Here is a 20,478-nt window from a genome sequence, read left to right on the forward strand (position 1 = left end):
GGCCACTGCCCAGCACGCCGGTCACAGTGGCAGTGGGTCTGGGGTCCAGAGGGGGCACTCTGTACACAGCAGGCCGCTGAGGTCACCAGGCCCTCACCAGCCACTGGAGCCTTCTTGCTCACTAGGGTCAAGAGTGACACCCTGGGCTGTAGCAGGCTTAGCCGTCCTGCTCCACACCAACCAGGGAGCCAGCTGATCCTGAGTCGGCTCCCCTGGGACAGACAGCTACGTCGTCCGGGTGGGGTGGCCGTCCAGGTTGGGGGCCTGGAGGTGACAATAGCCCTGTGGGTGAGTGTGGCAGGGCCCCGCGTCCTCGGTCCCTGGCAGCGGTGCGCTGTGTGGTGTGACGTGACGTGTCTGTCCCCGGGCACTCTGCTCCTCTTGGGAGCACCCGCAGTCTTGGGGGGACACGGTGGCTGGGAGGCAGCAGGACAGGCTCCGTGTGAACCAGTAAGAAAAGCAGGCCCCCAGACAGCGACACAGACTCGTTCCAGCCACCCCCTGCGACATGACAAGCCACTAGAACCGTTGTGGCTGGAGCAACACGGTCATGTTCAGGCCGACTGGCTGCGCTGGTCAGCTGCTCCCACCCAGGGGACCGCACACAGCGCCCGGCCCTGGGGCTGCCTGGGGGTGGCCTCCAGCCCGCCCCCTGTCCCCCGCCCACAGGGGTGGCCTGTAGCTTCAACGGTGTCTGTCCCTAGAGAGACACGCTGCACACCCTGTGGGGGCTCGGGCCCCAAAGTCACAGTGCCGGACTTCCAGGGTCCTCTTCCTGGAGGCACCCCCATGTCCAAGGGGACGATGGCATTTCCTGGCCGCAGAGGCTGAGCAGGACGGCCATGGTTGCCACGGGGCCCGGACCATCAGGTGCCCGAGAGGGAGGCTTTCAGACAAACGGGGTTGAGACACAAGGACAGGGACAAACGAGTGACACGACCGCTGGCCGGCCTGGACTGCGCTGGCCCGCGAAGCGCCGACCTTGCGGGCACTTGCTGTGTGATTGTGTTGAGACCGCGTTCTCAGGATTCCACAGCTGGGGTCGGGCGCACGGGCGGCCTCCAGGGACGCCGGGATGGGGGCCGTGAGGTGGGGTGACCCCCCACAGCAGGCAGGGCAGCAGTGTCCGTCACTGTATGATATCAGTTCACCTGTTCCCCTGCGAACGGTGCTCCTGTGTGCGCAGAGCCTCTTCCCAGGCAGAAGCCGGGCTTGTTCCTGAAGAGGAACCTTCGTTCGATGTTTCCACTGTAAAAACGTCGGCTTCCTTACTGGAAAATCAAATCACGCAGAAACCTCCTGGGGGAGAGACAGAGTGTCCCTGCAAGGCCATCTGAGAGCCTGTCCGTTTGGGGATGCCTCCAGATTCGCCCCTTCCAAGGGTGCGAGGTTCGCACATCCGCTTGGAGTTGTGCGTCCCTGCGTGGAACACTGGAGACACTGCCACACACCCGCCGGCTGCGGGTCTGCTCGGCCCTGCGCATCTCCACGTGCCTCGTGATCTGGGTGGCACCCCCCAGGGGAGGGACATCGCGGGGCCCCCTCTCCTGCCAGCTCCTGGGGGGCTCAGCAGGCTGCTACCTGCAGGCCAGGTGGGTGCGTCTGGCTGTTTCTAAGCCCTGGGGCCTGCGTAGTTTCCCATCCTGGGTTTCCATTTCCTCCTCTGGGGGTGGGGACGGTGCAGTCCGCCCAGGACACTGATGGGCTGGGGCAGTGCTGTCATTCACTGACGCTGAGATGAGGCACAGCCACCTTGGAGTGGGGAGGAGGCCAGGCCCAAACTCCTGAGCTCAGTCTAGGGACAGGCACCGAGGGAGGCCAAGGAGCAGCGAGCAAGGGCGGGGCGGCCGGATGCCCCGGCGGGCAGGGGAGACTGCAGAGAACACACATACAGGGACTGTGGCCCGTGGGCAGCTCAGAGGCAGTGAAGATGCTGGGAAGGCAAAGCTCACATGGTGGCTAGAGGCCTTGGGGACCCCCGCACCGGGGGTTCTGATCCCAGCGCTTCTCAGCCCCAGTTGCACTTAGCATCAGCATCCACAGACTTGTTGACACACTGACCTGCCCCGCCTGCCCCCTTCTGAACCCGGGGGTGGGCAGGGGGCTGTGAGAGGGTGTGGAGCAGCAGAGTGGCTTGGTCAAAGTGGCCTGCATGCTGGTGGACAGTGTGGAGGGTGGGGGTGGCAGGGACGTCCCCCAGGCAGGAAGAGGGGCTATGACCTCAAACCACGGAAACAAGGGGCCTTAGCTCGTGAAGGACAGGGGCTCCCAGCTAAGCAGAGACCCGTCTGCTGGTGCCCCTGCTGCTGGGACAATCAGAAAGGACTGTGGCCACGGAGAGACAGGGAGATGCTGAAGAGAACGAGGCCCTGACCTCGGCGAAGCTCCGTGTGTGTGTGTGTGTGTGTGTGTGTGTGTGTGTGTGTGTAAGGGCCTGGGGCAGAGGCGAGGACGTCGTCCGGAGTGAAAGTGTTGACGGTGGACAGAAGCCTGCTCCTGCCTTCCGGGCATCCTGTAAAATGGGGACCAGCTTCGTGGTGTGGGGCTCGGGGAGTAGCCTCTCAGCGGGTCCTCGCAGCCTGTGGTCCAGGGTGGGGTGACGCCTTCACCCACAAGGTCCCAGATGCTGGGAGCCCACGTCCCCTGGCAGCCCGTGGGATGCTGCTGCTGGTGGGCATCTCGCCCCAGGTGGCTGGGGGCCTGGCCAGGACCTAGGACAGCGAGAGCTGGAGGGGAGTCACTGGGGTGGCCACTGTCCGGGATTCCCCAGAGCAGCTCCGCACTGGGGTGAAGACTGTCCCCTGCAATGTGACTTATCTGGAAGTGGGGCCCCTGCAGCTGTGGTCAGGTTGAAAAGGGGTCACGCTGGAGGTGGCTGGGCCCCAAGTCGCACATGACTGGGGCCTTTGTAAGGGGACACGCACACGGACACCGTGCCTCCACAGCGGCTGAGGCCTGAGGGGCCCCTGGAGCCCCAGAGGCTGGACGAGGGAGGCCCGACCCTCCTCTGGAGCCTGCAGAGGGGGCGTGGCCCTGGGACACCTGGATCCAGACTGGGGAGAACACCCTTCTGTGCACGGAGCCGCCCGCTACTGGGGTGTGGAGCAGCCGCCCCAGGGGACCCACAGACACAGCCGGTCTCGTGTTCTCCTCTCTCTAACAGAGATGCGTATTTGATGGCTTAAATCTTCATTTAAATACGTCCATTCAAGGCTGTGACACGGGTCAAAGCCAGTCACAACGCAGGTGGGCGAGGACTGTGGTCTCATTCGCTGAGACAGGAACAGGCCACTTCGCAGGTCCCAAGGTACCACTCCGTACGCAGCTAGCCGTGTGGGGCTCATACTCCCATTCCTGCCAGGGAATCCGCGACCCCGGGCCCAAGATCTGAGGGACTGTCAGGCCCAGGTGGACTGCTTGGGATGGCGACGCTAGTGTCACTTTGCCTGGCACCCCCCCCATCTCCTCCACTTGCAGGTAAGGACAGTCAGGACAGCCTGCCCCAGGCATCACCTGCCGTCACCCTGCTCCCCCGAATCTCTGCCGTGCAAACTCATCCCGGGCACCTTCCCCGGGCTCACCTCCCGTGGGGTGGGGCCCCCGGGGACGCGGGCCACTCTGTGAGTGCTACACTGTTGCTTGCCTCCCACCCTCCACGGCGCTCTCGGTCCCAGATTGTGTGCCCGACCCGACCCACCCTGCTGGCCCACTGCTCCTGGGCCTGGGTGTCAGCCTGCCTGGCACTCTTCCTTCCAAGGGTGGGGCTGGACAGGACACAGGGCGGGGAGGGACAGACAACACGTAATCGTGTGAACGCGCCTGTGCTCAGAAAAGCCTGCATGGGGCACCCTGATGGAGCGGAGCGGGGAGGTGGTGGGGTGAGGGAGTGTTCGGGGAAGGCCTCTCGGAGGAGGCTACCCTCTGGCTGGACCAAAATGACGGGAAAATGTGGGTGAGGACTTGGATCTCACCCACCATCCCCAGAAAGGGGTCTCCTGCCAAACCCATAGGATCCCCAGAGCGGCAGGCCAGAGGGTGTGGGCTCTACCTTCCCAGGCCTGGCCTCTCTCCAGGCGGCGTCTGGGCCACAGGCGGACCCAGCAGTTAGCCCTCTGGCCCAGAGCAGCCTTGGGCTCAGCATGTAGGCCCCGTGGTGGCTGCTACCAGTCATCCTGATCGCCAGGGCCGGTGGGGTGCCAGGGCCGGGGTCGCCTGGGGTGGGATGCAGGCTGAGCTGCACATGGGACAGACTTCTGGGGACTGGGGGACAGGCACCAAAGGACAGGCCTGGGCCTCAGCTCCAAGACCCCCTCCCCCTGACCTGTGTCCTCAGGCATTTAGTCAGTCCCCTGTCCTCACTGTGCTGGCCACAATAGCTGACACCCGCACCAAGCTGGTTGCTGGCCCAGGGCTGTTCCAACTCTGCCCCAGCCCCAGTGAGCAGGCCCCCAGTGCCTCTGGGTTCCAGATGAGGAGATGGAGGCACAGGCCCTTGGCCAGAGCCATCCCGCCAGGGTTGGTAGAGCAGGGGTCTGGGCCCGGGGCCAGCCCAGGGGTGCCTGCATCCTCACGCTGTTCACCACTGTGTGGCCTGCTGGCCGGGACACCTGACCGCCTCACTGTGCTGGGTGGCAGCCCCCAGGGATGGGTGTGGCCCTCACCCCCAGCACCTGCGTGCTGGGCATCGGGAGGCGGGGTCTTTGCAGGTGTTAAAACGGGGCTGTTAGGATGTGTGCCAGTGCAGTGACTGGGGTGTCCTCAGGTAAACAGACACAAGGCCACGTGAAGACTGTGACCCACACTGGGGGGATGGGGCCCCAGAAGCTGGAAGAGGCTGGAAGGACCCTCCCCTGGGGCCCTGGGTGGGAGCCCAACCCTACAACACCTCAGGTTTCTGTCCTAGCCTCTTGGCTGGTGAGATTCCACGTCTCTTGTGCTTTCTAAGGTCCCCTGTTTTGTGGCGCTTTGCTGTGGGCGTTAAAATATCGTTCTCAACATTCCCACAGATAGGCCTCATGTGGCCCTGGCCGCCCTCTTTCCTGCCAGATCCCTGGGAAGGTGGGCGGCCACATGACCCAGGGAAAGCCCCACTGCTTCAGCCAGCCCACCACCCTCGTTGGAGCCCCCTGGGACCAGGCCCAGCTTTCTGTCCACGGGGGTGGATGGGGGGGTGGAGGGACCTCCCGAGTGCCACTAGTGGGGGTCGGGGCAGCTCCCACAGGGGCTTCTCCAGCTCCGTGCAGACTACACCAACCCCCAACGTCTGAGCAGGGCCGGATCCCTCAGAGGTTTTGAGCCTTTATTAAATAGGAGAGACCTCCTGACTTGAAAATACTCTCTTTCCCACCAGCTCTGCCCCACCCCACCCGATAGTGAAGCACGATCATTACAGAAAAACCCTAAGATCCAAGGAAGGCAACTAGGAGTCTCTCTGCAGCGAGGCTTGGAGCTGAGGGTCGTGCCCTGGGGCCCCCTGGCCACCGTGACCTTATGTCCTTGAGCCCCTCAACCAGGGTCCTCCGGATGGTTCCACACCCACCCCGTAAACACCACAGGACAGGAAGGAGCACTTTTGCTAGAAATTAGAAACTGTTTCAAAGGCAACCCGATGCAAAGTTTCTGAGAAAGTGAACAAAAAGAAAGGCCCCAGTTTCAGGGACAGCGTGGAAACGAGCCTCCAGAAGCAGTAGCCTGGGGATGCGGTTTCCCAAACCACTTGTCATCCTCTTCCAGATGGTCTTAGTTCAGCGCTCTTCTACACACCGTGAGGTCACCCGGACCCCGGCGGCACCTGCGCGCGCCCGCCCGGATTGGGGGGGGACCCTGGCCCGCGTGGGTCCACCCAGGCGCGGACGCAGAAAGGCGCGGGGCTGGCACCGCCCGGTGGAAGACAGTGCGTGCGTGGGATGCAGGGGGTGAGAGAGAGGACCCCACGGGCATAGTCCTGGGGAGGGGAGGAGCCCCCTGAGCTAGCGCGACGCGCTACTGGGGTGGAGCCGAAGTGGAACGGTGGGAGGGGAGTGGGGGTCCCACGCGGGACCGGCAAGAGGGCGCTCGTGGGGGTTCCCTCCACGTGGACTCCACGTACCCCTATCCCTGAAAGAGGCGGAAGGATCTTGGGCGGGCTAGACAAGCGCGCGCCTCCGCTAGAGTCGCTCACTCGATTTGCATACGGCTCAGGGGGTCTGAGCCCGAGGAGCCTCTGATTGGTCGTTACCCGCGGCGCCAATGCGTAGTTGACTTGCGCCGAATCAGCCCAATCGCAGCCCACCTTCCTCGGGGAGGGCGGAGACAGAGGGCTCGGCCAATGGGAAACAGTGTTGTTGGCGGCCACGGCGGCGCAGTCCCAGGAGCGAGCGAAGCTGCTGCCGCCGCTACTGCCGCAGGAGGCGTGAGGTACGGACACGGGATCTCAGCCGGGTGACGGCTCCCTGGGGTGGCCGGCGGGACCGAGGGTCGGGGACTGGGGATACCTCCGGAGGCCGTGGCGGCAAGGGCGGAGCAGGGAACGGCGGCGGCAAGGGCCCGCGGCGAGGCCGGGCAGGCGGCGGCGGGCTCGCGGCGCGGCCCGGCCGGCGGCGGGTGTCCCTCCCCGCTCCGCCCGCCCCCGGCGCGGCCCTGAAGGTCAGGATCAGCTTTGTTCGCGCGCGGCGTCCCCAGGAAGGTTAAGGTCGCCGGTCGAGCCCCTCCCGTGCTGTTCCAGCGGGCCGGGGCCGGCGGGTTGGCCTCCGCTCGCAGGGAGCGCGGAGCCGCCTGCGGGCCTTTGTTTTCGGAACTGGCGCTGTCCCGGAGGTGGGGGCGGGAGCGGGGCGCGACCTCAGCGGCTCCTTTCCGGACGTCCGTCGGGCGGGGGTTGGTCTGTTTACGAGGAGGCAGCCCGCGCGTGCCTCGCGGCTGCGGTCCGGGGCCGAGGAGGGAGGACCCTGCTGCGGACTCGGGGCGCTGGCCGGCGGGGCCGCAGCCGCCGCCAGCAGCCTCCAGAGACAGAAGTAGCGCTTTCCCCAGAGGCGGAGTGAGTCGCCCTGGCGCGTTCCGGGAAGGAAAGTTTCCTGCGTGTCTTCCGGTTCAGAGGCCGCGGCAGCGGCCTCCGGGGGCCGTTCGGGCCGCGTGGCTCCCCCCAGGCCGGGTCTCCGGGCCGCCGGTTCCGCCGTCCTGCGCGGCCCGGTAAAACCGGGCTAGTGGGGGTTCTCTGGTTCAGGTGCTTAGAGTGCGGGGTTGGTCCGGCAGGGCGGACGCCTGTCCCCCGGAGTCACCGCCTCCCTGCGGCCGTAACTGTGCACACCTGGAGCGGTGGCTGCCCCGCGGGTGCCGCTGCGCCCCCTCCGGGGCGGGGAATGAAAGTTTTCCCGTCGAGTTGTGTCCGCTCGTAAACGCGCGGAAGCCTGTGCGCGAACGCCTGAGCGGGTTGGTCGTGTCCATCTCGTGGTCCTGTGGTTCCGCTAAACGTCCCTGCGTGGGTTCCGGAAATGGTTGCGGACCCCAGCGGGCGGGTCGGGCCGGGGCATTCTCCGGAGGTTCAGCGGCGGTGCGCGGGGGTCCCCTCTGCAGGGCCCGCTGGGCCGGAGACGGAAGCCCCCCAAACAACTCTTCTCCGCTTGTGAGCTGTTTGCTGGTTTGGGGACTAGGACAGTTGTTTCTTTTTTGAGGGACAGTTGTCCTGTTGCGAGGTTTGAAAACATCAGTGAAGACGAGAGACCTTGTTTGTTGGTCGATATAAATACGATCTCAAAACCCAATTCGTTGAAGAGCTAGCGGGACAGAAGGGCCTCATTCTGCAGGTGAAGTAGGTGTAGGAACTGGGACCTTCTCAGGTTCCTTAGGGACGTTTTCACTAGAACTTCAGGTCTCTTCTTCAAGGTACGATGATAATCATTGTTCCCAAAGTAATTACTTAGAATCGTGTGAGGCCGTCGTCACTCCAGCGCTGCAGTACTGGCTGAAATCCGCCCCTGTGCTCTGCATTGTAACATCTAAATGCTCTTCTGGATTTTGCGTTGTTTTTCAAAACAAGTGCAGAATAGTGATTGGGGAAATTACACAAGTTCTTTTCAGTAACCGATTATATAATTTTTGGTTTGACAGCCTCAGTAAACAGAATTCTAGAAAGGATACTTTTAGGGTTGTTTGGCCTCCGAAATTGTACAGGTATTTGTAGTTTGGGAATTGTCCATTTAGATTATCAGGCTCTTATGTGGAATTTTGAGTTTAGGGATTTTATCTGCTGGGGTGGGTCACAGTTTTCTAGAGATGAAGTACTTTGAGTTGGGTTTTGAGACCATCAGCTGCGGGAAATAGGCGGAATCTGGCTGCACGTGGAGCAGAAGCGCGGGCGCCCGCTGCTGGCCTGCACTGGAAGTGCGGCGGCGGCGAGGAGAAGTTTGTAGGCATCGGGTGCGAAAGGCTGACATTCCAGCAGGGCGACTTCAGAAGCAGTGAGCCGCCGGAGTGGACTGGCTGCAGGAAATCGCTCGTGGGGGGCCTTCGCCCACTCTGGCCTCCCTACACTGCAGCTGTGAGATGTGTCCACGAGCCCACCCACAGTAAATGGGGAAACCCTTCGGGATGGGCAGTGGAAACTTTGTGAGGGACCGTTACACGTTTATAAGAAGTAGTTCGTGGTGGCATAGATTTTTAAATTTTCATCTGGTGGCCGTTGGTCTTCTCCCCTGCCCTCTTCCGAGAAAACTGGAAGTTTGCCATTGAACTTTAAGTTTCCTGAGCGTTTAGTAACTGGAGAGGCAGTGCATTTTTGTAGTAAGAAAACTACGGAAGGTCACTTTGTGGTCTTTACCTTTGGTCCTGATCGTGTGCAGCCTCGCATTTCTCCTTACAGGTCGGCTCTGCCAGCTCCTGCGGCTGAAGTGTGCTTCCTGCCCGTGCGTTTCGTTATTACAACCCAAAGCCTGAAGAAGCCAGAAGCGAGAGGGTCTCTTTAATGGTTTCATGGTAGAAACACCACCTCTACACCTGACGCAGTTACGTGGACAGGTTTTAAGAATGCAGTTGTATTCCGATTTAAAACATTCCTTGTTTCCTTGGTTACAGCGAAGTAGGCAGTCCCGGGCACGTCCGTGCACTGGTTCTAGGCGCCAGGCCGTCACGCCTCGAGTCAGAAGACCTTCCTCTCCCCAGCGACAGACAGGTTGGATTGTGTAGGTGCTTTTGAGAGGTAACGTAGAGAGAGGTCATAGGGCTTGGGGTTGCAGGTTTAAACGGTGGAGAGGGGAAGCCGTGCAGACGGGGCAGCGAGGTCTTGAACTCTTGTCTGTGTTAAGAAAAAGGTGAGATGTTTGCCTTGTCAGTCGTGTGCTAGCGAGTTGCAGGGAGCAGAGGAGGAAGTTGGAGCTGTAGCCAGTGAAGAACTGCCGTGCCTTCAGTAAAAATAGTGTTTTGGTCAAGGAAAGGGAATAAGTCCTTGATTTCTTCCTAAAAACAGGGCTTGGCCTCCAGCAGGTTTCTGAAAAGACTGCCCATTCTTTCTCGGTCTTGTAAGCAGGGATGGCTTCCTCTGTGTCTTAAAACTGCTTGGGAGGAGCCTGGCCGCACACAGGTAGCACGTGGGCAGCACATGGGCTGTCACTCGGCGTCAGTGAGCGGATGAACAGATGAGTGAGCAAATGCCTGGCCACTGTCTCCTGCTGAGGCCCATGCTGGGCACAGGGATCGCTGCGCTGAGCAAGCGCACAGGCTCCTGCCCCGGTGGGGCTTCTTGCACTTCAGGGTGAGGCAGGCATAGCCGACCGTCCGTTCTGTTCTTAGCCCGTGGTGAGCAGTAGTTCCATACAAGCAAACCAGTGCTCTCATACCCAGCATGTGACTGTGTCAGCTAACTAGTTGCCAGTCTTAGTTAATGTCTGTAAACACATGTAATTTTTCTTAATTATAATTTTTTTAAAGTTTATTTATTTATTTTTAGAGACAGAAGGGAGGGAGAGAAACATCAATGTGTGTGGTTGCCTCTCACTCACCCCCTACTGGGGACCTGGCCCACCACCCAGGTGCGTGCCCTGACTGGGAGTCAAATGGTGACCTTTTGGTTCACGAGCTGGTGCTTAGTCCACTGAGCCACACCAGCCAGGGCTAAATTAAAATTTTTGATAAATGCCTAAAGAAGGAGGCAGGTATGATTTGGATTCTCAGTCGTTACATATGATTGAAGTCAGCGTGAGCATCATCTCAGGTCTGTCTTGTGTGAGTCTAGAGCCTGGGCCCCTCTTTGTTTAGTTGGTAAGAGATCACAGGTGCAAGGGGAGGGTTTGTTGTTCAGCAAGAATTCTCGCCACTGCTTTGGAAACTTGTCTGAGCAATCTGGTTTCCACACTTGTTTCCACTTACCTTCTGGCATATTGATTTCCACCCGATTGTCTTCTGATGCTAAGGAATGTGGCGGTGGGGCAGGTAAAGACTCTGCCGATGAGAGCAGGGCAGGGGAGGAGAGGGCTGTCCAGGGCTGTGTGGATTGGCCAGGTGTTCTGAGTGGAGGCGTGGGGCGTCCTGCGGGGGGATCCTGGCTCCTTCTTAGAACAGGTGGCTCCTCTGTCCCTTCTGATGTGGTCCTCAGCTGACCTGGGCAGTGCTGCTGGAGGTTTGAACCTGGCCCCGGGGGCCGACGAGTGTGCTCAGGTTGCCAGGGTAAGAGCGCTGTCCTTCACACTGAACCCAGAGATTGTGCTGCAGGGTTTATGTGGCCCCGCCCTGATTGTTAGGAATTACAGGCTCTAACGGGATTCTACATTCTCCTGGAAACATGGATTCCATTTAGGGTCCTCATTCGCTTATCTCATGGCCTTGAGGACCTTCAACTTCAGACTGATAAAGGCGAAAACATTTGGGTTATATTCCCAGCTCACAGCTACTCTCAAAAGTGAGGCCCTAGCTGGTGTGGCTCAGTGGATTGAGCGTGGGCCTGTGAACCAGAAGATCATGGTTCAATTCCCAGTCAGGGCACATGCCTGGGTTGCAGGCCAGTTCCCAGTGGGGGACACACGAGAGGCAACCATACATTGCATTGTTGTTTCTCTCCTTGCCTTCCCCTCTAATGATAAATTTTAAAAATCTTTTTTTAAAATATTTTATTTATTTATTTTCAGAGAGAGGAGAAGGGAAGGAGAAAGAGAGGGAGAGAAACATCAATGCATGGTTGCCTCTCATGTGTCCCCCACTGGGAACTGGCCTGCAACCCAGGCATGTGCCCTGACTGGGAATCGAGCCGCTACCGCAAGGTTCGCAGGCTCATGCTCAATCCACTGAGCCACACCAGCCAGGGCAATTTTAAAAATCTTAAAAAAAAAAACCCTTCTAAAAAAAAAGTGGCCCGATTTAAAGTAATACAATTACTCTAACCTATAGACTAGATGTTTTCAGTTTAAAATTAAGAATTTAACGTTATGTTGGATAATTTGCTGCAAAAAATTTAAAAATTTCCCCATGAAAAGAGGTTTATTGTTTGGGTAAAAGCGAGTTAACTGTCAGTAGGATTGTGAGTAATCTTGTATAAAAGAAACCAAACCTGCGTCTGCAGTCATGTACGTGTGCCTGCCAGTGAACACTTAGCACTGCAGGCTCGTGCGGGAGCCTGCTTCTGCCTCCTTTGGGAATTTTAGAACATTCTGTTGCCTAGTGTCCATTTCATATTTAACTTGGTTGCCTTTTCCGCCTCCCACCCCACCCTGTGTTGCTGAGACCTGACTGAGAGAACCTGTCTCGTTTGTGATGTCACCCCGTGTTGTTCTCCTCAGGTAGAGGGAGCAGGGTTGGAGCCGGTTTCGTGTGAAGCGAGAGATGTGACGCTCCATGAGCTCGAGGCAGTTACGAGCATAGAAAGAGACCCAGGTGGGCCGCGCACTGGGCACAGCACTTTACGTGTGTAGTTCTGCCTTTAGATCATGGGCATTGACCCGAGACCACACGCCCAAGAGACGGTGGAGACGGGACTGAAACCCGGGTCACAAGCAGGTGGTTTATTGTGGGTCTGCTCTGCTCCAGACGGTGTGTGCTGGGCTTGCTGCTGTTCTCCCGTTCCTGAAACTCGTTCTCTTGTTTTCTCTCTGTCCTTGATTTAGCTTTTTTATTTTTTTGAGAATGTTGTGTCTGGCTTAATTTAACTTTTGCCATAATGTCACCAACAGTGGGGTTGAGAAAGTAGCACGTGCCTTCACACAGATGGGCACTGCTTAGCGGACTGTGGCAGTGGGGACCCGTTGGACTGGAGCGGTGTCAGCACAAGGGAAGGGGAGCAAGCCTCTCTGGCCTGGGACTGGCCGTAGGTGCTGAGTCGTTTGGCAGATTCTGGCTGTGCCAGACGTGGCTTCGGGCCCTGGACCAACTGTGATCTGGGCTGGGAGGAGCGTTCACGCTGCATCTTGGCAGGGGGTGTCTTGGGACGCCACTGGCCTGAGGGTTCTGGCCCGGCCCCGACAGAGATCAGAGATGTCAGCTGTTGTCCCCGGTCCTGAGTGGAGCAGGGGGAAGTGGCTGCAGGGGGTAAAGTGGGTGGTGGTGACGGGAAGGTTGGAGGGTCTGGGTGTGAAGTGTGTGGATTTTAGTCTAAGGCGGAGCGAGGGTGTGAAATGGAGGGTCTCACACATGCACACTCGGAGAGATGAAGCTTAGACCGGAGACTGGTGTCTTGTGAGTGCCTGGTGTACAGAAGAGGGAGACGTTCTCTGACCAGTGAGCACCGCCCAGAACCTCTCCCCACTTGTGAGCCAGCGGACTGCCTCGTGGTCCTTGCTTAGGTGTTCCCTTTTCGCACTCTGCCCATAAAAGCAGTGGTCCAAGCCCTGGCAGGGGTGGCTCAGTGGATTGAGCACTGGCCTGCGAACTGAAAGGTTGCCAGTTCAATTCCCAGTCTGGGCACATGCCTGGGTTGCAGGCCAGGTCTGGGGGCGGGGGTGTGTGTGAGAGGCACCACACATTGATGTTTCGCTCCCTCTATTTCCCCCTCCCTTTCTCTGCCTGAAAATAAATAAATAAAATATAAAATCCTGACGAAAAGAAAGCAGTGGTCCTAGCCCAGTTGCCTGTTCCAAACTGCAGCCCCTCTCTTGTTCTCGAGTGCACTGTCTCTGGGAGCAGAGCTCACCTCCGCTCACCACCAATACTGTAGGTGGGCAGAGACCCACGTTTGCGTCTTACTGGCCAAGGTGGCCTTGGCTCCGGCGGCTCCTCTTTTCCAGCCTTCGAGTCCTCCCCTGTGCTCTGGGGGCACTCCCTCCATGGGTGAGCGCTGAGTGTAAAGTGTAGTCAGGCGCTGCTACAGAGGCCCCTTGCTGGCACAGGAGGTGGTAGGAGTAGGTGTACGGCTTGATGGTTGTTGGTCAAGTGGTGAACTCCGGAGTCTGTCTGTTGAGCTGGCAGTGGCGTTGCCCCAAGAGAGCAGTGCCTTCTCTTAGCAGTCAGTGTTGGCAGGGCTGACGCGGGGGGGCGGGGGTGCTGTGGGCAGGTGTGTGAGACACTGGACCCCTGCCTTTGTGGCACCAGGACTGGTTTCTGGGAAGACAAGTTTTCCATGGACTGGGCTGGGGTGGGGGCAGGGATACAGGAGGCAGTAATTTGAGGGAAGCTTCTTCGCTGCTGCTGACCTGCTACGTGGCCAGGTTTGTAACAGGCCACAGACCGATGCTGGTCTACAGCCCAGGGCTCGGGGACCCCTGGGTTAGACTGTGGAGAGCTTTAATTAGGTGTCCGGGTTATAGCTGGGGCTGGTGTGTAAATATCCATACCTCCGACCCAGCAGTCTTGCTGCTGTCGTAAATAAGAGTGACTTGGGGTGACATAGACACCCCATCATGAGAGGGGAAACCCGCGGTGTTTAACGGCCCATCAGTGGGAAGTATATCTGCTCTGCACACATCAAATTGCCTTGCACTCTGCGTTTCTGTGGAGGAGCAGACCGTGTGCTTGGGAACCCCGTGACCGCAGGTCCCTGCTCGTCCCTGCTTGTCCCTGCGGGGCAGTGTGAGCTGGGAGTAAGCGTGCGGAGGCAGGGCCAGAAGGTGTGGGGACTGGGGTTCCTGGGGGCGAGCCTGGAGTGGGGGAGGCACAGGGGACCCTGGAAAGCCCACTGGGGCCCTGCTCTAACTTGGGCCCTGTGCCGGGCATGGTCAGCCCAGCCGATGTAGTATTTGTTTACTTGTTGCGTTTTTTTTGTTCGGATGGTTTTCATCTGCTCCCTTAACTCATTTAGCTTCCTGAAAAAGATAGTGTAATGTTTTGGACTTTAAAAGCAATTCACATGTTGTATTTTGAAACAGAGTTACCTAGGGAAAATGTGGCTGAGTTAAATACAAGACGGTTGCAGATCATTTCCAGTTGAAGCTGTTTTTATTGAATACAAAGGGTTTGTTTTACCTGAAAGCGTTGTGATTGAGGGGGTTGGGCGACGCTCAAGCACCCACCAATGAGACTGACCGGTGGTCAGCCTATAATGAACCTTCCGAGAGACTCCAAGGGTCATTTGCTGTGTCCAAGGTGAAGAACCTCCTTTAGGAAGGCTTCACTGTGTTTTTCATTTAAGGGCTCTATGCATTTAGGTGGGTTCTGAAATTTCATTGTCAGGAGCTTTCTAAAAAGTATTCATTCCAGAACCCAGCTCTAATGTTTGTAGGTGTAAGTCGCCCAAGCGGAGATAGGAGATAAGTTACCGGTCTTGTGAAAGAGGGGTAACGCAGAGTGTGTTGCATGTTCCCACATATGGCTGCACCCGCTGTGTCAGAATGAGTGTGCAGAGCAAGCCCCCAACGGTGCACCCACCACTGAGTGCTCTGAATTGCTCTAAAGTAATGGGTCTTGCACAAATACACATTCCTGTCACTAAAACTTAAAGATAAGGCTAATTAGAGTGGGTGGGTTTTATTCCCAAGTCTTGTCACTTTAGTACCAACAAGAGAATTTTTTAATGAGTAAAGTGTACTCACACTCAAGTGTACAGGTCCCAAGTGTGTAATTTGATGAGTTCTGACCAGTGTATGTGTCCAGGTGCACAGCTCTGCGGCCTCCGACAGGCCCGTCTTCCCAGACGGTGCCCCGCCCCTCCTAGTAAGTAGATCGTGTCCGTGTGCGGAGTGCTGGTAAAAGGATGCAGTTTCCAATTTGTTTTTGTTTGTGATTGTTCAGTGATGTTAATTGTTACAACTCTTCTTTAATTTCTAGGAGATAAAAACATTCAGATGGCAGATAACAGGTAAGCCAAATGGACTTTGTTTATTGGAGTTTCGGTTTTAGTTGTTGAGCAACAGGTAAGCTTCATTGTACAAGCATCTCAGGTGCTCCAGCCAGCGGTGCCCTCTCTCCCCATTTCCCTGTGTACTCGAGCCCCTTCGAGAACCGCTCCCACGGGCACGCGTCTCAGACGCCGAGGCCGATGTCTGGAGCACCACCGGGTGAAGCCCTGTGACCGACCCGACACCACCTCACATCCTGTACCCCGTGGCCCAGGGCATGGTCTGCGCTGTGCTCGCGCCGAAGGCCCCGCTGGGTTGTGCCCTACGGCGCTGACGTGGTGTGCGGCGGGCGGGCCTCTCTGAGAGCAGAGGCCGGGTATGAGGCGGAGGCGCGTGTGGCGCTGTGTGGCCCGCTCACGGGGCTGCTGCGGGCACTGCCCCCACCCCCACCCCGGGAAGTGGGCTCTGCTGTGGTCAGCAGCCCTCCGCACCGTGTGGGTTGGTTGGTGGGTTTGGTTTGAGAGCTGGGAGCATATTTTTTTCTAGGGTTACAGGTAGAAGTTTTTTTTTTTTTTTTTAAGATTTTAGTTCTTTACTTTTAGAGAGGAAGGGAAAAAGAGAGAAGAAACATCAGTGTGAGAGGGAAACATTAGTCAGTTGTCTCTTGTGTGCCCCCAACTGGGGACCTGGTCCTCCACCCAGGCATGTGCCCTGACTGGGAATCGAACCCATGACCCTTTGCTTCCCAGGCCGGAGCTCAGTCCACTGAGCCACACCAGCCAGGGCTCCAGGTTGGAAATTAAAACTGCGAAGAGTGGCATGGGGGGGTGGGAGGTGGTGGGGTTGGTAAGTGGTCGGGCGTTTCGGAACAAAGTCTCCCCTGTAACCGTGTGGAGTCAGTACTGAGACGCCTGCTGGCGGTTACGTAAGACTGCCCTGAGCACTCGTCCTCGGAGCTTTCTTTACAGTAACACGTGTTCGGCACTGTTTCAGCTTTTCAGATGGAGCCCCGTCAGATTCCCTGGAGGCCGGGAGAGCCCCGAGTGCCACAGGTCAGTCCCCGCCCTGGGGTGGGTGGGTGGAGTGTTTGCACACAGGCGGGGGGCCTCCTGCTCTGGAGCCATTTATTACCGTGCCAGAGTTAAAGCCTTTAGGAAATTTAGACTAATTAAAACGAAAATCAGTAGTTTGTTTTAATTTTTTTAGTTTTATTTATGCTTAGAGAGGGGAAGGAAGGCAGAAAGAGCAGGGGAGAAACATCAATGTCTGGTTGCCTCTCACATCGCGCGTCCCCCCCCCCCCGGGCTGGGGACCTGGCCTGCAACCCAGGTGTATGTCCTGACTGGTAATCGAACTGGTGGCCCTGTGGTTCACAGGCTGGTGCTCAATCCACCGAGCCACGCCAGCCAGGGATGAATTTTTTTTTTTTTTTAATCTTTAGAGGGGAAGGAGAGAGGGAGAGAAACATCAATGTGTGGTTGCCTCTCATGGGCCCCCTATTGGGGACCTGGCCCGAAACCCAGGCGTATGCCCTGACTAGGAATCGAACTAGCGGCCCTTTGCTTCACAGGCCTGTGCTCAATCCACTGCGCCACAGCAGCCAGGGCCGGGATGAAATTTTTTTACCTTAGGAAATGCGGACTCTGTGGTCATTTGGTGCCCATGTGGACTGACCAGTGACCAGTCTTTGCGTCGGTGCCTTCTCTTCCCCTGACTGCCTGCCCACGTCCCAGCAGCATCCTTCGCCCACCGACTCACGGATGTGCTTCCTCCCTCCATTTTCAAGTCTGACTGTGCTTTTCTGTCTCTGAACTTCTTCGAAAGCGAGTCATACATGTACCGGCTCAGAGAGCCCCTGAAACGGTTCAGCGTGAACTTCTGAGACTGGGGTGAACCCTCGTGACCACTGCCAAGAAGTGTAACCTGAGTGGGGTCACACGCGCAGTCCCGTCTGTGTTGCCCCTTCTCAGTGGGTCTGCACTGCGCCCAAACCCAGGACTAGTGGCAAGCGTGTGTCGAGTGTGACTCTATCTGACTCCTGTGTGGGGCACCCCACCCCCCACCTTCTTGCCCCTCAGGCAGCAGGCCTCGGGGTCGGCTGTCATGTGCGGTGTCCACAGAGGGGTGGGTCTGGTGGTCTCCGTGTCAGACTCAGGGTACACACTCCACACGCCCACCACGCCTGCCGCGACCTGGTACAGTGGGAAGGCCCCGGGCTTGACGACTCCCTCGGGACCACGTCTGCCATGCTGGGCTGTGCTAAGGACCCTCTTACTAAGTAATCTGGGACTCCCCGTCCTCCATCAGACTCGAACCCAGTGGCTCAGCACCCACTGGCGATCCTCACTGAGCCAGGGGTGACCCTGGTTGGTGCGGCAAAGGCGGCCGTTCAAAATCTGACAACCCGGCCGCATGTGGCCACTGCTGCAGACCTGTCACTCAGTGTTGCTGTGGAGACACAGGTTACTTGTTTATCAGTGGCCACCCTTACTTGTTTCGGTGTGTGAATTGTCCCGAGTGACTGCGGGGCCCTCCGGGCTGGCCTCTGCGTCCTTTGGCCACACCCTGTCAGTTCTCCATGCCTTTCTCAGTAGCTTTGTGGCACGAGGGACGCTCCGCTGTCTTCCCTCGAACTTGCCTTGCTTTATACCTGGGTGCTCTTAGTTACTGAAGGGGCCCTGTGTTTATTAGTGGAGAGAGTTAAAAACCGAAACGTAGGTGCCAGGTGTCATTGTTTTTAGGCCTTGCTGTGGCCAGAGCTAGAGGGGTGGGTGTGGCCACGTGTAGGACCCAGTTTTGTATGTACCGCTTGCGTACATTCAACACGGTGCTTCGCAGTGCTGGTCTCTCCTGGTTTAAAAGAGTGCTTGCCAGTGCCAGGTCTGGGCTGCCTTTGTGGCTGGGGGGCTGGGGCGGGGGGGGGGCAGGCCTGCAGACACTGAGTCAGTGCTGTGGGCCAGGTGCTGCCAGCTCCATGGTGAGAGTGGGGCGGAAGGACATACACTGCTTTCTGCTGGTGTCTTGAGTGTGGGCTGTACAGGCAGCGTGGCAGAGGAGACAAGCGACTTCTGCGAGGGGCTGGTCAGGACACACCTGTGTGGGAGGTGGGTTTGGGCAGGAGGTGGAGGTGGCCCACAGGGCACTCGGCAGTCTGGCCAGCAGGGGACCGGTGAGAGCTGGGGCTTTGCTGGCTAAGTGCTGGGCCCCACCGTGGGATGGGGTACGGGGGGCAAGATGATAGGAAGTGATGGTGTCCTCGGTTGGAGATTTGGGGCTTAACCAGCCAAGGTGAGACCCAAAAGTCTTGGTACCTTTCAGTAGGTTCTAACCACCCACGCAGGTGATTAACAGGGAATATCCCACGCCTGTAAAATATATTTTAAATATTCTTCAAAACACGTCTTTACAAGCCACTTTGCTGTATTTAGAAATTACAGTAGGTGAGCACGGCCGAGTCGTTGTGAGTTGGTGACCCCAGCTCTTGGCTGCTCTGGGGTGGGCACATCTGGTAGCGCCCTGCATTTTTTTTTTTAAACTCTGAACAGAGACGCTCACGGACCAGGTGATGCAGAACCCTCAGGTCCTGGCAGCCTTGCAGGAGCGCCTCGACAGTGTCTCCCACACTCCTTCCAGCTACATCGAGACGTAAGTGTGCTGTGGGTGAGACGGGGTGGGACTTTAAGGAATAAAGAAGGAAAAACAACTTCCTTAGAATAGAAACTGTGTTTTTCATTCAGCAGCGCTGCCTGCTGAGCAGGGCCCTGGGCTCCAGATGAGCTTACTTGGATTTGGAGTCTGGTGGAGGGAGGGACCCACACGGATGGGGAGAAGGCAGCTGGTGGGGGTCCTTGGCAGGTGAGCGCACGGCGCCATCTGGTGGCCATGTGAGAGAACCTTGCCCAGCCTGAGTGGGGTGGCACCAGGAAGAGGTGGCGAGGAAGATGAACTGGGGAGGGCAAAGCGCTTTCTCTTCCTGGTGGCCTCGGGCCAGCCGAGGGCCCCTCCCCTGTGGTTTCCCCTCGAGGCTGCAGCACAAACTCGAGCAGGCTCCTGGGCGGCCCTTTCCCGGCCCTGCTGTCCTCCTCCTGTAAGGGAGGGGCTGCTGCTGGGCCTCCCCCCACAGTCGGTGCGGCTCAGTCTCTGAACATTCCCCTCTCTGGTTGCCCACGTGGGGCTCTGTGTTCCAAGGCTGTTACAGTGGGGCGGGGGGCACTGGGATCTCTTTGCCTTGGGTGGAGGACTCTTCTGGAGGCGACTCTGGAGAAGTCGGCAGTAGTGCCAGTGGCCGTGGTTCCCAGTTCTCTGCTTTGGAAGCTGGGTGGGGGGCTGGGGTTTGTGGGGTGGGTGCCCTGCACCTGAAGCATCTGTCGGAGGGGCCGGCGCTGTCACTGCGGCTGACTCAGGACAGCTGGAGCACAGCCACATCTGGTTTGGCTTAGAACCCTTTGTGACTTGAACCCCACCAGGAGGACTTGAAAACATTTTTAGGAAATTTCAAGGCGTGTGACTAGTGCAGAGAAACAGCGCAGGTGCCAGCCTGTGACTGTTCTGTTGGGTTCTTGCTCTGCTGCGCCGTATTCTCCTCCCTAGCCTGAGTCCCAGGGGCATGGTTGTTGGGTTCTGAACAGCATCCACCCTGAGGTGGCCTTGGGTGTGACAGACCCAGCATAGAGGCTGTGTGTGCACTGCACACTCCGCCCTGAGGACTCAGTCCGAGTGGCGGGGGGCTCAGGGAGGGGCTGGGCTGCCAGTGGGGTGGGGGTCTGGTCTGGTCTGCGGTGGAGCCCAAGGACCTGCTCTGCCTTGCAGATTGTGAGCAAAGGCTGAAAGTGTTTTCTCTTCTAATTTACAAGAGTGATGCTCGCAAATGACAGTGTATTTAGAGCCTAGAAAGTGGGAAGGCAGGGAGAGGCCCCGGTTGCCTGACAGCAGAAGAGAGCGGCCCATTTTGGGGGCTCCCTCGGGGTGTCTGCCAGAGCCCCCCAGGGCGTGGGATGCAGGGAGACAGGTCCTGCAGGTGTTTCTGCACACCGATGCCTGGTTGCTCCCTGGGGCTGCGTCCTCAAGGCGGAGGGGGGTGCGTGCCGGGGCCGAAGGGCTGTCTTCCTCTCTCACTGCTTCTCAGAGAGCGAGGCCCGGGCTGCCCTGCTCTCTGCCTCGCCGGGCTGGGCTGGCTCCTTTTGTAATCGCTCACTTAGTAAGGAGAGACGGGGGTTCCTCTAACCACATTCTTCTGGGTGTTTTATGAGATAGACTTTCTTCCATGTTTATTTTTATTTTGTTAACTGTCTCCTCGGCCCCCCCCCCCCCGCCT

At 58.1% G+C, this 20,478-nt stretch overlaps 1 protein-coding gene across 4 annotated transcripts in view; it reads left to right on the forward strand.

Moving 5' to 3' along the window:
- The first annotated feature begins 6,313 nt into the window (after window positions 1-6,313).
- The window catches only part of NAP1L4 (nucleosome assembly protein 1 like 4), a 33,521-nt gene continuing 19,356 nt past the window's right edge, over window positions 6,314-20,478 (forward strand). The window contains exons 1-5 of one of the 4 annotated variants that reach the window (XM_037156336.2): window positions 6,344-6,396; window positions 8,834-8,975; window positions 15,154-15,184; window positions 16,158-16,216; window positions 18,710-18,809. In XM_037156336.2, the coding sequence (XP_037012231.2) occupies window positions 15,171-15,184; window positions 16,158-16,216; window positions 18,710-18,809 (173 nt within the window). In that variant the 5' untranslated portion in view covers window positions 6,344-6,396; window positions 8,834-8,975; window positions 15,154-15,170. Of the gene's footprint in view, window positions 6,397-8,833; window positions 8,976-14,191; window positions 15,040-15,153; window positions 15,185-16,157; window positions 16,217-18,709; window positions 18,810-20,478 lie in introns of those variants that run through there. The other 3 variants (XM_037156335.2, XM_037156333.2, XM_037156334.2) reach the window with 3 other exon arrangements.

This window comes from Artibeus jamaicensis, unplaced genomic scaffold (genome assembly GCF_021234435.1).
Source record: "Artibeus jamaicensis isolate MK-2021 breed Jamaican fruit bat unplaced genomic scaffold, CSHL_Jam_final scaffold_537, whole genome shotgun sequence".
Lineage (NCBI taxonomy): Eukaryota > Metazoa > Chordata > Mammalia > Chiroptera > Phyllostomidae > Artibeus > Artibeus jamaicensis.